At 38.2% G+C, this 17,365-nt stretch overlaps 1 protein-coding gene across 1 annotated transcript in view; it reads right to left on the minus strand.

Annotated features, from left to right (window-relative positions):
• ME3 (malic enzyme 3) overlaps positions 1 to 17,365 on the minus strand; it is a 94,352-nt gene that overhangs the window by 51,101 nt on the left and 25,886 nt on the right. Inside the window, exons 3-4 of the mRNA XM_072398632.1 lie at positions 10,833 to 10,966; positions 9,530 to 9,679 (exon numbers count right to left, since the gene is read on the minus strand). Of these exons, the coding sequence (XP_072254733.1) occupies positions 9,530 to 9,679; positions 10,833 to 10,966 (284 nt within the window). The remainder of the gene's footprint in view (positions 1 to 9,529; positions 9,680 to 10,832; positions 10,967 to 17,365) is intronic.

The raw sequence follows: 17,365 nt of genomic DNA on the forward strand, positions 1-17,365 counted from the left end.
GGGCTCCGTGGGAGTAAAGGCAAATATGATTTTTTTTTTGGTTTAGTTCAGCTTTAATACCCCATGGTAAAGAATAATGATTGCAAGGATGTAAAGCCGATTGGTGACTTGCAGTATTACACTGCACATCAAAATCTATAAGATTTCCTTTATTAGTGGGACTTTAAAGGCCAATTATTTCAAAGTACCTAATTATCTACTAAATAATAAAACATATACTTTATTAAATGACATTAAAATCACTAACACATAAACTTCTTAAAAACGTGCAAACAAACACTAAACAAAATATTCCTGTCCGGGTCACCACAAAATTTGGATATCGACGCGTTTCATGGACTAAATCTGCTTCTTCAGGAAAGAGAACAGGGACATCTGAAGTTTGTAGCACATAGGACCTCACCCAAAATGGATGATACTGAGCAGAGACAGCAGCACCTGGAATATTTCTGTTAGTAATCAATTATTCCCGAAAGTCAATAATAATCCTCCATGTCATAATCCAAGATCTTCTTGCTTAATCATTCTGAACTCATTTTCCTTTTCATTGTTTATACCCAACTGTCAGCAGCATATTCTTGTATCTGCTTTTACCTTCAATCTACCTTTGGACGGTGTCCTTTCCTGCTACAACTGCATGCTGTCCGAGCGGTTCTTTAAATGGCGTCTTCACGTGGGAGACTCCATTTTGGATGACCCGGACAAGAATATCTTGTTTAGTGTTTGTTTGCATGTTTATAAGAAGTTTTATATATTATAAAACTTTTTTTATATATTATTATATTTATGTATTATTATATTAAACGTTGTTTAATAAAGTATATGTTTTTTTATTTAGTAGATAATTATGTATCCTGAAATTATTGGCCTTCAAAGTCCCATTAAGGAATAAAATCTTATAGATTTTGTTGTGCCGTGTATTGTAACAGGAATGTGGCTCTGATAAACTAAATAGGTTGGAAAAAACACTATTACTATTATTACTTCTAGTAGTGTCAGTCACACACCTGAAACAGCATGTGAATAAATGTGGTGCAGTTAGCTGAACCCTTGGTGCTACATCCTTATTCTGAGTCTGTGGTTCAGGGGATATAAAAGTAGAGGATTAGAACAACCAAGCAAGCTGTATTTTTCATAACCAGAACAGAAACGCCTGACTACATAATTTCTCAGGGTAGACCCAGTTTAAGACCTAGTAATATAAAACATAACACAAAAGACAAACAGCACAAAAAAAAAAACAAAGTTGTTATGGATTATATCATCCTCAGCTTCCAGAATATGGATCTCTATTCCTAAAACTCCTTTTAGAAACCATAATGGATTCCTGGCACAGCGCACAAGCTTCTGCTCTTAAAAGGCCTTTCAGCCATGAACTTTGCCAGGGTTACTATATACAACAAGATATTTCTGATTCCCCAGCAAAAACATGACAAATGTGAAGGTCAACCACAGTTCTCATAGTTTTCTGCTGAGCAAATGTACAGAGAAAATATTCTTTTCTTCCCCTTTATGATGACAAAGTATCTTTGCTGAACTATTGCTTGCCGGTCTGTACGTACCCCTCTGTGATCTGTTGCTAAAATAACATTGTGAAGGGATTACATTTAATCTAAACAAACTCAGAAGGGGACACATTGGGCCTGAGAACAGGCAAAGGGTTTATTAATTAGCTGCTTTATTGGAAATTTGTTTATATGCACTTTAAGGGTAAGTATGGTATATACAAGGCAAAATCCTATTAAAAGGGGTTTTGCAGAAAAACACAACTCTGTTCAGTATATTCTACAATATATTTACTAAGGTGGGGTGTAAACCACTTACATATCTCACGTTTTGCTGGTGTAAACTTAATCTATTTAAAAGACCCCTATACCCAACAAAGAGTACATCAAATGTAAAATATAGCGATTTTCAATATATTTTATTTATTAGGACCCTAACATCTTAGAAAATATATTTACTTTATCAAAGTAATTCTGAAATATTACTATTATTTTATTGTAATATATTATTATAGTGTAGTCCCCTATTCAGCCAACAGAAGGAACTGTTGTCTTTTCCCATCACCCCACTTGAGACCACTGCTTGAATTCAATCCAACAATGGAAACCTTAAAGCAAGTTTTGTCTGTTGTGTTGTCTTTTTAGTTTTGCTTTTGGGGATTCTTTTGTTTTGTATTGAAAGTTTCTTTATAAAACAATATCCTGAAGCCATTTCTTCCACACACACTTGGCTATCTGCATTATTTAAAAAAAAAATGAACAGTCTAGGCATCAATGGGTCTTGGGTGCCCATTACTTTGGTTGTACTTTCTTAGGATACGGTTAGTAAGTGCTAACCACAGCATTACAGGCTAGGGTGGACATAGGAAGGTACACAGTGTGCAGATGCATAAGGGCCCCGTACCCTCACAGTTCAGCAAGGCAGCCATATGCCAGTTTTGCAAAAAGGCCAAATCTGACACTGATAATAAGTACACCCCAAAAACCCATATTTTTGAAGATGCACTGACTAAATTGTCTAGCCATGCCATTTCATTTTGACTATTGGTCGTAGTCAAATAAGAGGTGACATTTATTTGTGAAATGCCTTTTTGACCTCCTGTGCGGTTCATTTTTGTCCGGATTTATGTCTTAAAGCCGTACATTGTTTTTCGGAATAATATAATATATTAGTATGAGTATAATAAAGTTTGAAACACAAAATCATGTGAAAAAAAGAAATTAAATAAATTATAAAAAATTAAATGAACTTTAACATGATTTTGGGTTTCAAACTTTGTTACACTCATGCTATTATATTATACAGTAAAATAAATTTTCATTAAAGACAATGTACTGCTTGTAGGCATATAAATCCAGTGTATACTGGATGAGTGCACTCAATACAGTAATTTTGTATTGAATGCAATACAAAATATTTTGAAATTCCCGCTGCGCCCTTAGAGATGGCTGTACTCGCCAACATCACCAGAACTCCCGGGGAACGTCAGGGCACTCCTGGGGGGACAGATCGGAGAAGAGGACGCGGCCAGAGGATGGCAGGACACTGGAGGACACTGGAGGACGCTGGGGGACACCGATGGGACCAGGTAAGTGTTTGTTACCGTTGGGGAGGTTAATTTCTAAACAATAAAACCAACTCTGTCCCTAAAGTAAATGCATAGAAAAATAACCTGGGCACTTTTTGGAGATGACAGACCTGCCCTGCAGTAAGCTCAATGACCAAGGCTGGAGAGGATACACTTTCTTCGGTGAAGCTGGGTGATCAAGCAAACCTGGAATGGATTTCCTTAAGTAATTTGCTATTTATTAGCAAATGTTTTTAACCCCGGACCAGATCTATTCCAGGTTTTTTGGATCACGCAGCTTTACTAAAGAAAGTGTATCCTCTCCAGCCTTGGAGAGCTTTATTAAATTAGGGAAATCTAATTAATAAAAACTGGGGTGCAGGGTGTGCCAATGAAGCTGAAATGGCTCAGTGATTGGAGGAGACAAACTCATGTGACTGCGAAGGTCAATCACTCCTCCTACTGCACTATCGGAGGAGTAGGGATCACATTTACAAAGCATATTGCTGTATTTTACGAAGGTACTAGGCTTTTTTTTAAGCAGCTGGATAGCTACAGTGAGCCCCGTAGTTTTAAACAGTACGAATGCAAGCTCCTGACTTGCTCTTTGATAAAACAGAGAGCTGTATTGACTCTGGATAAACACTATGACATACAAGGCTTCCTAGAATCGAGACAAATACTAAATTATGAGGATTTGGAATGCCAGATTGATGTACAAACACACGTAATCCTTTATAAATAAAAAGGGACATTCCCAATGTAACAACATATAGAAACAGATGGGTTGCCAAGGGAATGAAACAAGATGAGTAAGAAAGTAAAACATGTAATGTATAGAGTCAGGATTATTAAATAGAAACTGTGATGATAGTTTAAGTTAAAGTTTAAATTAAGTTTTAAAATCTAAATTTAGATTTTTATATTTATCATGAACAGTATATAAAGTTTGTGGTGTAACGATACAAGGTGAATGCTGCAGAAGTTAAGGTATTTTCCCAAAACAGGATTATACCTGCAGCTCCAAGCTTTCAGTCTTATCTGTTAATCTTCATATGGCCTTGTTAAGGATGGGTGGGGTCACTACTCTTTCAGTTGTATGTTCAAATACATGTTTAGCTACTGAGCTCTGTGAGCAGCCTTTCATTAATAGACTTCTATGTGGGACAGCCTTCTTTTCATGATCAACTCAATGGGTTCTCCAAGACTGGGAAAAAAGTCTTTCATGTGAGAACCCTCCACCAGCGAGCATTTCCTAACTGTTGCAGAGAGACCGCAAAATGACCAGGGGCCACTATCTGCTGCTTTATTCCAAGGGCAGACCCTTTGATGATTTTCATCAAATAGACGGGGTTCTAAGAGGGAGGGGTACAGATAATAATCACAGAAAAAAGGGTTTTGGAAGGCAAACAATATCAATGTAATATTAATATTCATTCTGACGACTTTCAGTCATGTGAACATTGATTACACATCAAATAAGTATTTAGGCCAGAAGGGCACTAGACAAACATCATCTATTAAACACACTTCAATTTAGTACAAAAATTTGTCACATACGTATGCTCGACGTGTTTCGCCCGTTTTAGGCTTCCTCAGGGGTGGCGTAACCTTTTGCGATGACGTTTGTCTAGTGCCCTTCTGGCCTAAATACTTATTTGATGTGTAATCAATGTTCACATGACTGAAAGTCGTCAGAATGAATATTAATGTTACATTGATATTGTTTGCCTTCCAAAACCCTTTTTTCTCTTTGTGATTATTATCTGTACCTAATATTAGGGTTTGGCAAACCAAAGCCTTGAAAGGTTAAACCTATTTTTCCACTGGCCCCCACTTGTTTGAAAATTGTTACAGAGGTTCTAAGAGGCACTGATGTCACAAAAAAACCCATGGGTTGTAGTGTCACAGGTGCAAGGGTTTCAGGAATTTAGGGACACATGGAGCTGGGACAGCTGAAAAAAAAAGTTTGCGTCAATAACCTGGATTTCTTTTCCAAAACACAGCATCAATGTTATAAATTAACAAAAGAACCTGTACATTTGAAAAATATATTTGCTTTCCATGTGACCTCATCAGACAGTGCCTAGGCAAAGAGGAAGCCATGAACATTTTAGCACATGGAACAATGTGGGTCCCAAATCCTATGAAAAGACATTCCTGAGCAGTGTCATGAGATCTCGAATACTTGGTCTCTGAGAACCTCCCTGGAAGGATCTTGACAACACCTTCCACAATGAAGGAGCAGGGTCAAAGAATTATATTTTCTAACTCGTCCTTACAAGTTTTTTTTTTTTTTTTTTTTTTAGCATTTTCCTTTATGGGGTTTGGAATGGAAGCAGGGAGTCTGATGTATTAAGCAAATTTCACATTTTAGTGCAAGGTCTGCTTTTATGGCAAAAAAAAAAAAGAATTAAGAGGGTTAGTCCAGAATTTTAAAAAACTCTACACTGGCTACATCGTCATACTTTTACAAACATTCCTGTTCTGCTTTTTGCTATACACTGTGGTCTGAAAGTTTGTGCATTCAAAAGGCAACTTGATATTTCAGGAAAGCTAAAAGCTGCATAGCAGTTGGGAACCCAAGCAAGCTGTAGATGGATCTTTTATACTACTCCTGGTACATTAGATGGCAAAGTAAAACACCACAAAACAAAAAGATTCTATATTTTCTTTTCAATTGACTGATGAAACTTTTTTTTCAGATGGAACTGGATTCATGTGTTAAGTGGTAAGTTTATTCATTTCAACAGAAATGCTCCATTAGTTTAATAATCAATAGCTGTACTATTTAGCACATAGATGAACAGATCATCCAAACCATCATTTTGCAACCTCCTGAGGAACCCCTGAAATAATTGTAAGATTGTAGAGAAATCCTACTAAAACCTTTTTTGAATATAGAGGGCAAAAATGCCCTCTACCATTGGGACTGGAATACCACCTTTACAGACATAGTTAGAGTCATTACAAGAACATAATTAGAGTCATACAGTTGGCTCTACCAAGTGGTGTTGGCCCCAGAACTATGAATGCATCAATAGGAAATCAATCAGCCACAATTCGTGGAACCCTAGACATGTTTGCAAGCAACCTTAGTTGAGAATGGCTGCTCTAAACTCTACAACTTTACAATGTAACAGTTGCCTTTATTTCCATTCCATCTCAGGGCTAGGGTGGCCATCAGCTGCACATACATGAACAATATAGATATTTAGTCTCTTGCAGATCAAGGATGTAATGTAACCTTTTTTGACCTTTTTTAACATGAGAGAGCCCTGGAAATAACTTTAGGTCTTAGGGAACCTCCTCTATAATTACTATATACATAACGCACAGTACATTAGCCTCTTCTATTGCCTTTCACATGGAATGCCACCCTTACAGTTTGCCGAAATGACCATTGGTGTTAGTTGAGCAATTTGGAGCTCTTAGCTCAGCCTATGGCTGAGGAACCCTTAGCAACCTCTGGAGGAACCCCGGGATATCATGGAACCTTGGTTGGGAATTACTGTATGAGTAAAGTGTATGGCTTGAAGGATTGCAATTACATGGCGCACCTTGTACACCCTACCACTGAGCATGCTCTGTTGGATGTTGCCAAAGGGGTGAACCTGATTACCAGCTATATGTACAGTGTGTAGATGTATGCAGTATGTGTGTATAAATACCTAATATAGCTGAATAACCCCATTATATTATTGTCCCTTTGGGCAATAGGTTTAGTAACGTATTGCAGTTACAATCAAGAAAAAGGAGCTGAATGTGACACTTTTGGGTCATTCTAATTTTTTTTTAATTTGCACAAATAGACTCAGGTACTTATACTAGCTATATGTTATTTTTTTGTGAATGAATACGTACCAGAATTCATTTTTAATATATCTCCTTATAGTTTAGCTTTGCCTACTGGTTTTAAGTTATATTCACATTTTTACACATCAAATATATAATAAACTGTGCAGAGTTTAGGTCACCCTAACTGAACTCTCTGTATTGTCTAAATCATAAGATCATAGATAAGAGTATAGAGGAAGTCCAGGCCCCATACATTTCCATGTTTTTCTAAGAGGACAGAATTTCCATTTTACATTGCATGCTAATGACTTGGCTGGGACCCAGAAGATCAGTGAAGATAAGGAAACCATAAGTAACAAGGTCAGCAATTATAAAATGACAAACTTTTATTTTTTTTATTTTTTGATTATTTTAGTTGAACTGGAAGATAGGGTTCAGGTGGAGTGGAAATCCCAAATGAAGAATATAATACCTGGGAGGATGTCGGTCTGGGTGGGGAGCTCCATCTCCATGAAAACAATGTAAACACTGTTTTATCTTCAGTTAATGGCTTTTTGCTACTCTAATGAGGCTTTTCCTTTAATTCGCTAGGGAATAATTTATGTTTCCTGAAAAGCTTTCCTGAAAAGCAAATTCCTTAACAGCTCTCATGTGAATACTGTATGTACGATTGTTAAATGTACTCTGTGCTTACTTTCATATTAGGTGTAAAGCAAAGCTTTAACTTTTTTGTTATTTTCATGTACTGAGCAATATGAGCAATTCTCCAGTAGGGTATCAATCCCATTAAATTGTGCATCAATAGCAATACAGGACAAAAAAATGTTAAAGTTGATTTTGTCCACCTAGATCCTATGCTGCTGCTGCAAATGCATTTCTGCCTCCTGAAGACTGGAGATCTGTATGGTGTCTTTGTAATTGCCTGTTAGGTACTGTCACAAAGAAGCAGATCAATTCCACCCCATACCTGGAAATGGTGGCGGATAGAGCCAACAGTGGGACCATGTGCATATCTGAGTTGGGGCTCCCCTGACAAACTGACTTGGGGCCCTTGCAGCTGCAGACTTTGTTTCTCCCTATGTCTGCCATTGCCTGGAAATGTTGGGTATTGCCAATATTCAACAGAATGCAAAAAAGGGGTGTATAAAGGAGGCGAGCATTTTGAACCACAATCGTCTTATCTTTCCATACTTTGCAGGGAAACCCGTTTCCTCCTCAGTAGCCCATACTCACTTTTCTTTTGAACCTATCCCCCATATTCCTGTTCAGGCACTAGGAATGCCCTCATTGTAACAATGCTTGGGCCTTTGGCAGATAAAGGAATAGGCCACATGCATACCATATTTCAACAAAACTTTCCTCTTTTCTACAAATTAAAGTGTATAAATTTGAGAGTGGTATGAGTGCCCTGTGACAGAACGGGGACAGGCGCATATAGTGGGTTCGTTTCCACTCTAAATCTTCTACCTACATGTTAAAATGTTCATTTTAGGCCTGACAATCACTTAAAATATTATAGAACTCATAAAACTGGAAGACCAGCATAGAAAAAAAATAAATTGGTACTTGCAAATTTATTAGGTTGCATATATGCACAACAGTTTATCAGATTTATATTTTTAATAAAAAACAAAAGGTTAAATTTTAATGCATGCAAACACAACGCCCTCCCCATCATTGTAAAATAAAAGATGAGACTGCATTTCAGTAAACAGATATAAAATGTGTTAAACCCTAAAATTGAATGCAGTTGCCAAATGTCAACAAACTAACATTTTCAAAATTGAACATAGGGGATGCTATAAAAGCCGTTACAGCTCATCAGTTTAGAGTAAACTATAAAATAACAATTTTTAGATCAAATTTTGGTCATGCACTGGCTGGCACAAATACAAAGGACAAGTGACAGCTGCTAATGTGATCACAGGACTGGCTTTGTCAAGGTGAGCAAATCGCCATGTTTCCAATCACTAGTCTTAGATCAGTAGCTATCCACAACAGCTAAATTGTAGGACTAGGAACATGCAGATGTGGAATAGAAAAATGACCATTCTCTCAACAGGGGGTACCATGCCCAAGAATGTTAATTTATAAACTGCGGTCACAAAGAGGCTAATGGCAGAGCCTGCGGTTACTGAGGGTGTGTTGTGCCGTCTATGAGTCTGGTATTGCAGCAGTATGATCATCTGTTTTTCTACAACTGAAAAAGACGTGGTCTCAGCTGGCTAATGGGGAGTTGCCTTCATGGAAAATCCCTTTACTTGAACTAAACTACCAAGGAAAACTTATAAGGCAGATCTAAAAATGCACAACACAACCAAGAAATGGGCCCAAGTCCGGTTTTAAGGTGGGGCATACTGGGCAATTGCCCAGGTAACCCACTTTCTCCAAGGCCCTGTTTGACAAAATGGCAAGGGTTCAGGGAACTGGAATGCAATGTATTTGGGACCTTCACTTCATATTTGCCAATTTTGTAACTGTCCCTGTTAAGGGCACTGTAGATAAAAAGGTCACAGTATAGAATGTTTGCAAAGATGAGAAAATGCTCACGTGCACTGTTCACAGGTATTCAGAGATTGACTGCTATATCAGATGAAGCATTGCCTTATACTGTACACAATGTATGTGCTGGAAAGCAGCCAAAAACACATTGCTTACCGCGGTCTTCTGAAGGCCAAGCCGTACTGCTGACATGCCAAGCCCACCGTGGGTGTGTATACAATTGGCATGAACCTCTCGATGTCTGAAGTCAGCACGCGATAGAAAAGCTTCTCATTCCTGTCTTGTAATGTCATCAAGATGATGTATCTGAGGGATAACAGAAAGGAAAATTAGTACAGAACCACGTCAGCGTATATAAACCATATTGCTGCTGTATAAAATCTCTATATATTGTGTGGTCTCCAAAAACAAGGCGTTTTGTTTTTTGGCTATGCTACCTCTAGGTTATTTAATAATTACGATTGATAGAGGATGTTTGGCTAGTTACAGTAAAAACATTCTGTGTTAATAAACCCCTATATAAAAAGTATTACAAACATAATATTTATCTACGAAAAAGCGATTGTTCTACATCTGGTACCAGGAAACAAGTTATGGTGATTGTTTTGAAACTTATTTTTAGACCTAGGAAAATGTAATTTATGACCGATATCCATCAAGTTCAACCACTAGGGAAATAAACATATACCAGATAAAAACCCTATAGACATAGTTAATCCAGAGGAAGGCAAAAAAACATGTAGTTCAATTTGCTTCAACAGGGAAAAAAAATTCCTTCCTGCTCACGTAAAGCAATTGCATGATGAATTGTAATGTTAAAAAGTTGATGTTACTAGGAAAACTGTTCTTTCAGTGTCTTATGGAGATGTGATATCAGACCCTTGATAATGTGACTCTAGGGTTGGCATGTCAACTTGGGGTGGAAGGAGGTGCAGAACAAGAAAGCAAGAGTTTTTCTCTCTTTTCCCCATTGGCTAGCACTGCACCCTTTTATTTATTGTTCTGAGCCCTCCTCCTTGAATTCCTCCTCAACTACCACCATCTTAAAAGTTATTTCACTTTAACCTATAAGGCAGGGTTTCTCAACCAAGGTTCCATGGAGTCCTAGGGTTCGTCCAGAGGTTGCTAGGGATTCTTTAAGCAATTTGTGCCTCTTAAGTCAGTTTAAGGGACACTAGTTTTTGGCTATCTGTAAGGGTGACAGTGTCCCTATTGACCACCACACTAATGTACTGTGAGCTGGGGATATAGTAATTATAGCCAGGGTTCTCAGAAGACATGAAAGTTAGTTAAAGGGTTACCCCAAATTAAAAAAAAAGAAAGATTGCTATACGATTTTGTTTGCTTTAGAATGAAACACGGTGAAACAAAACACGATTGCTTCTATCTACCAGCATTTACCCAGCTGGAACACAGCCACACTAAAATCAAATGGAAATTAAACAAACATGTAACATACTTGTCTAGATCGCTGGACTTGGTTTCATAACTCTTCAGGACACGCAGAGCTTGTACATCTTGGCTCAGGAAACATGGAGGAAGGAGGCCGTGAATGCCAAGCTGCAGACGTTCTTCAAACGTGAATGCCATTCCCTGACAAAACACAGAGATATATTATAACGGCCACCTGTAATATTATAAAACAAAATGTTCTCTATATTCCAGGAAATAAAATATGAATAAATAGGGCCCATCACATGTGGTTACTGACTTTTAGAGTTAAAATTGTCAAATAAATGTTTGAGCATGCAACTTTGCCTGTAAGGAGCAGCAGTAGGCTGATAAAGCACTCCTCTGTTCATTGTAAAAACTGTAGGTGTGACTTTTATAGGACGGGACTTCTGCATGGTGGCCACTGCTTCCACACAGAGGGTATGGATCTTTCTCTGCAACATGCTGGAAGGGGACTGGATTTTCAATGCCAGATCCTTGCCATCAAAGACCCTTTAAAACTACCAGAGCCACAGAACAAGTGCCAAGGGCTGCAGGCTGAACACCAGGGCTCCATTTAAACATAGGATTGACAATACCTCATTTTTCTAGAAGTACCTCCAGTAAAAGGATCTATTTCATGATTACAGCAGCAGCATTTCAATGCCCTTTTGAACCTTCCATTAGAATGGAGTGATTTTTTTAAAAGCTACCGTACTTTACTTCTAAGTGCATGTCATTCTGGTCCCGCCAAGTTCAACATCTATTTTAAAATTTTTATTAAAGGCTAGGTATCACTCTCCATTAATGCACATAAAATGGAAGGTCTTATTTGTAGTCACATGCATCTTTCAGCTAGGCCTGATAATCTAACTCTTTCAACTAATAATAGCTGGGAATAGGCCTGTAATACCCCATCCATTAGGTATAAAATTACATGTCTGGTGCTATTAGCGTCATTAAAAAGGAGAGTGCTAGGAAAAAAAAAAACAAATTATATTCTGACTGCGCCATAAGCAGGTGTAGTAGCGAGTTGTAAATTTTATATGAATCCAGGTCATCGGAGATTCAAGGTGAGTTAGTGCAATAGGGTTACCTGCAATACATTATTGCCAGAGCTTTAAAGGATAATTCAATGTTTTCATCAGTCTGCGGATAAAAGATTAGGGTTGGAAGCCAATTGCAGAAAAGGTTTACCATAGAAATTTGTTTAGATAAGCATGCATGTATAGAAACATGGGGAGAACAATGGCTCAAAAAGTGGTCCATACAGTCTGAACTTGCAGAACAAGCTTCAGTCAGTAGGTTGGGACAACCAACCAGAGTATGGCCATCTTAACTGCACATTCTTGTTTAGATTGACCACAACTCAACAATTGGAGGACCTACTAAACTATTCAATACTTTTCAGAAATACTTGGCAGGGGTAACACAGAACATATAATCCAGAGCCAAAAATAAATTTGTGTTGTTGTGAAGGCAGGACCACACTATATTTTTTGCAGAATGGTTAAAGGGTTAAAATATTGACAAATGTGCAGGTATTCCAGAGATTTATGATTAATGGACCCATTATCATATTTTCAACATGAAACATGAAAAAAGGGAAGCTATTCCTTTTACATAACGAAAAAAATTGTATGTTTTTTAATTTTTTGAAAAGATCTCTTGTAACATCTTTACCACTGTGGAGAAGCAGAAATCTGCAGCCCACTGGTATACACGCGTCAAGATATCCCAGGAGGCTGTTTGCTGCTCCTTCTGTGCATGCCCCAGATTGGAAATGTGTCATCCAGGGGAATGCCTCTAATTTCACTAAACATTGCATAATGCATCAGGATCTGGATGATGAGGGCGGCATTGGACAGAACAGCGAGCCCCAGAAAGAAGAGAGTTCTCTAATCTTTGGATAAAGTGGTAGGGAACTTTAGCATAGGTGGGTAAGTAGGTAGGTGATAGTTGTGGGCTTTTATTAGGACTTGCCCCTGTGCAAAAGTTGGCGAAGTAACAGATTTTTTTTTGACTGGAGTGAAAAAGTTGTCATGCCTATTTTATTGGACAACAAAGAATCTTAGGCAGTGCTAGCCACAACCTAATTCAGCCTTTATCAATGTAGTAGGACCTTTTAAGGTCAATTCTATAACACTTGGTGGTGGTCCAGTTCCCTTAATAATTTCACAGTGAGTTGGGTCAAACGCCAACTCTACACCAAGAGATCTTTCTGCCCATCATACTTTGGAAGATGAAGTCTCACCAAGAATGATCATACACTTCCAAGGGCAATCAGAAATGGATACAGAATCCAGTCATCCTTAGAAATCCTAATTATGTTGCAGGATTACAAGCAGTAATGTTTAGCTTTGTCCTTCATAATGTTGCAAGAAAGTGGCATTTTCTAAGCTATCCAATTGTTGCTGAAGTTTGAGAACCTCACAAAAGACACAAGAATCCTCCATTAGTCCATGTCCATGGCAAAATTTGATTCTATGCCGATTTGGTTTACCAAAGACTATGGACTATTCATGGGAGTGTTATCTCTATTTCTCGTTATAAGGGTAACTCTCTACCCCTTCTTCAAATTGTGCAGCTGTGTTGTCACCCTGGCACACCATGGCGTCTCAACTGTAAACTACAAATGGCCATTTCAACATTAAGAAGGTATGGTCAAATTGTATTACCACTACGTAACTCTTCTATTCCATGCAGCTATTCCTGGAATGCATGTAGAAATGAAGCAGATGTAGATAAGTAACAAGGAACGAGAAAAAAAAAAACACAACTTTTTTAATTCATAAAATCTATTGACCTAAAGGTCATTTAGGGTTAGTATCCACCTAAACCCGACGAAAACTAGAAAATTTTGTTCACAAAAATACATAATACTTTGCCGTGAAATAAACCTTTGGTTGAATGACTACCAAATACAACTTATTTGTTTTTCTTTATCTTGGAAAGGTGTTAAACACTGATAAATGAAGTCAAGGAAAACGTCCCACATCGTGTTTTCTTTGATGAAAAAAGAAAAATAAAGCAGGAAGAATAAGCTGGCAGATTGCTATCAGTGTGTTGGCTCTGCTCCAGAACAGTCTTCGATCTGGGAGAAAATATAACAAACAACTTGTCATGAGCAGAATCAAAATCTATGGTATGGGTCCAATTTCCTTGGAGACCAGCATGTTGATGGAATGGAATTTATTTGAGAGTTTAGTGGTCGTAACGAACACAGCATTCAGAGAGTCTCCTACATCCATCTACTGTTCCAGACCTCACGCAGAGCAGCAATAAATCCCATAAGAGGACACAATTGTCTAGATCATTTCTGGTACTACACATTGAAAGTGCATTTTTCTTGGTAGCGATCAATCAGTGGTTAAATATTAAATTTGAAAGCAAGTCTCCATGAAACTCCAAGGAGAGCAGAACTTTTCATTACAAAGTGATGATATAAAAAAGCCATACAAATTATTGTGAACTTTTATTTAAAAATAACTTTCCATTTTTATTATTATTAAAATTATTATTAAAAAGGATTTATATAGCGCCAACATATTACGCAGCGCTGTACATTAAATAGGGATTGCAAATGACAGACTAATACAGACAGTGATACAGGAGGCGAGGACCCTGCCCCGAAGAGCTTACAATCTAGTAGACTATCTGTAGTCAATTTTTATCCAAACATATCTCTTTCTCATCTTTGGTAATATGGCACCAGTCTTCATTTATTGGAAGGGAATCACCAGAATGCACAAACAAACCATCTGCTATGCTATGCATGGAACCTAGCGTTCTACTGATCAAAAGATTTATGTTGATTTCAGACACAACCAACTTTTCCCAGTCATCTTTATGGGGGAAATTGGGAAATTTTTGCATTAGTGTTGCTGTGAGTTGCAGCACGGTTCCTGGGCGGGGTGTAGTTTCTGGCTGCCCTTGAGTGACCAGCTGCTTCAATTTACTTGATTGGAGCCATTTTCGAACCACAGAGAAGTGCAGTTGTGGTTGTTGCTAAAGGACTGGTGATCAGGGGTGTAGTCATAAATAAAGTAAAGGGGGCACGGTAAACGTGCCCGCCCCACTACACCCCTGCCTATGTGTCACTCAAAAGGGGAAGAAACTTCCCCCAGAGTGGCCTCATGATACCAGAACTTGCCCACTCTCCCATCGCAGGTCTGAGCCTGCGATGAGCGAGTGGGTGGGTTGTGTTCGGAGAGACAACCCGCCCACTGCCCTGAGCCTGCAATTCTATACGAAAGACAAAGTCTGTGTCTCTGGCCAGTGCACCCCCCCCCAGTAAGGTTCTTTTCTGGCCAGAGCCCTGGACCCCCATAGAATTCTTTGCAAAATAAGTGTGGTCACACCTGCCCATTCCCATGAACCTGTGCCTGCCCCACTACATTGAACTCCATAAAGCCTTCATCAAAACACTGCTGTTGACACTAAAAGCTGTTCCAAGGTGCATGTAGGGGCACCTCTGAACAGCTAACCAAGTGGTTTTAAAATAAAACGTCTGAAAGAGAACTTAGAACACCACCAAATCCAGTGAACATGACATAGGTATATGGTCAGTAATAAACTTCCAGGAGGTTAGGTTACCAAAAATGGAAAATTAATGTAAATTATTCACACATATGGAATTTCTTACAGCATCATCTAGTCTTTCCCTCCCAAGCCTGACTATCTCTGGCCCACCTTTTGCATGTTATTGGGATAGTAAAGCACCAAATAAAGAAAAAATATAAAGACTAAACAGTTCCTGCAAATGTTCCAACACCACCATTTGCAATCCCAATTGTGGACAGGAATGAGCCAGGTTGGTAGCTTATCCAAGTAGTGCTATTTTGTTGATTTTGGGACAGTTGATTATAAGACTGGGATGAAGGGTTTGGATGGAGGGTTGGGATAGTGGTTTAAGATGAACTAGAGATTGAGAGTTAATCAACCTACAATTATAACAATAAGAGACAATTACTATATTATAGGATCTATAACTTAAATCTAGTATTTATAACTAGGCTAATTACACTTTTATGTACATTAAATATTCGGACATGGCTGAAAAACTAGCTTTTGCCATACCCCAGGTGTTACCGTTTTCCTGTCCAAATTAGACAGCTGGATATGAGTCTGCTGTGACATTGGAGAAGAAAGGTATTCTCTTACAAATAATGAATTCCTTAACATTGAATCACTGCCAGCATGGAAGCTACTAATGTCCTATTTGTGAAGAATGGAGTGCGGGCAATGAAAACAACACAGTAAAGGGGATGACCTGGCAGGCTGGACAATGACCCCTTCCATCTAAGACAGAAAAATCAGGAAAAGGTCCGAGGACATTGTGGAAAATGTCTATCAGCAAATTTTTTAATGCAACATGAAAATGTTAAAAAGAGTTAATGAAAAAAAAACAATGCGTTTTTTGGAGTAACCTTATGAAAACTGGCGTGACTGGTCCATAGGAAAAGCTTTCTCGGTCATCATAAAAGTCCGGCTACAACTTCAATTAAATTAATATATTATAGATGTATACCCCATATCTGGTGCTGTCCCCTATAATATAAAGTCTTCTCGAACCCATCCCAGAGATTCTCATTGGGTTATGTTCTGGACTCTGTGGTGGCCAATCCATGTTCATAAATGATCTCTAAAGCTCGCAGAATCACTTTTTCACAGTTTGAGCCCGATGAATCCTGATATGGCCATTATAGAATATGGTGCTGCTACAGGGAAAAAAATCCACTGGTATGTTGTTTATTCTCCACAGGGGACAGGAGTGGTAATGGGTGCCACATCCAAATCTTCTTCACCATAACTTGTATCACCAATTATTTGGACTTTAGGACACTCCTTACATATCACATCCTCCATTACTTTCACAAAAATATAATTTTTTCATATAATAAAATGAAATATACATTTCATATTGTGTATACATAGGATCCGCATGCAGCCAAGCCCCCTAAACGCCATCCTAAACACTTAGGAACATTAGAAATATTCCTTCACAATTACAGAATAAAATGCTTTGCACACTAGCTAGGTGTATACAAGTTCCTGTTTCCTGTATAGTACATGTATGTATGTACAGTACATGGTATCGCACACTTGATTGCTATACATTGTTTTATCTATGATTGAGGTTACACTGGCTCCTGGTTTCTCATTCTTCGTGAATGGAATATCCTGCAATTCAATTGCAAACACTTCAATCTTTTTTAATGTAGGACGATCTGACCTTTATGTGTTCTTGTCAATAGCCACATTCACTTCTAATTGTAATTTTTATTCCTCAAACCATGTTGCTTAAAAATCTACCATTGTGATAATAATAATTATAAAAGCAGATGTCAATGTGTACATAGCACATGTCAACAGCTACATGCAATAGACCTGGTAAAGGTCTATCCCAGGACTTCACTACTGCAGGTTTCTACTGTCTCCTAGATTGTAAGCTCTTCTGGGCAGGGTCCTCTTATTCTTGTGTCACTGTCTGTGCCATTTGCAATCCCTATTTAATGTACAGCACTGTGTAATATGCTGGTGCTGTATAAATCCTGTTTA

Source organism: Pyxicephalus adspersus, chromosome 1 (genome assembly GCF_032062135.1).
Source record: "Pyxicephalus adspersus chromosome 1, UCB_Pads_2.0, whole genome shotgun sequence".
NCBI lineage: Eukaryota > Metazoa > Chordata > Amphibia > Anura > Pyxicephalidae > Pyxicephalus > Pyxicephalus adspersus.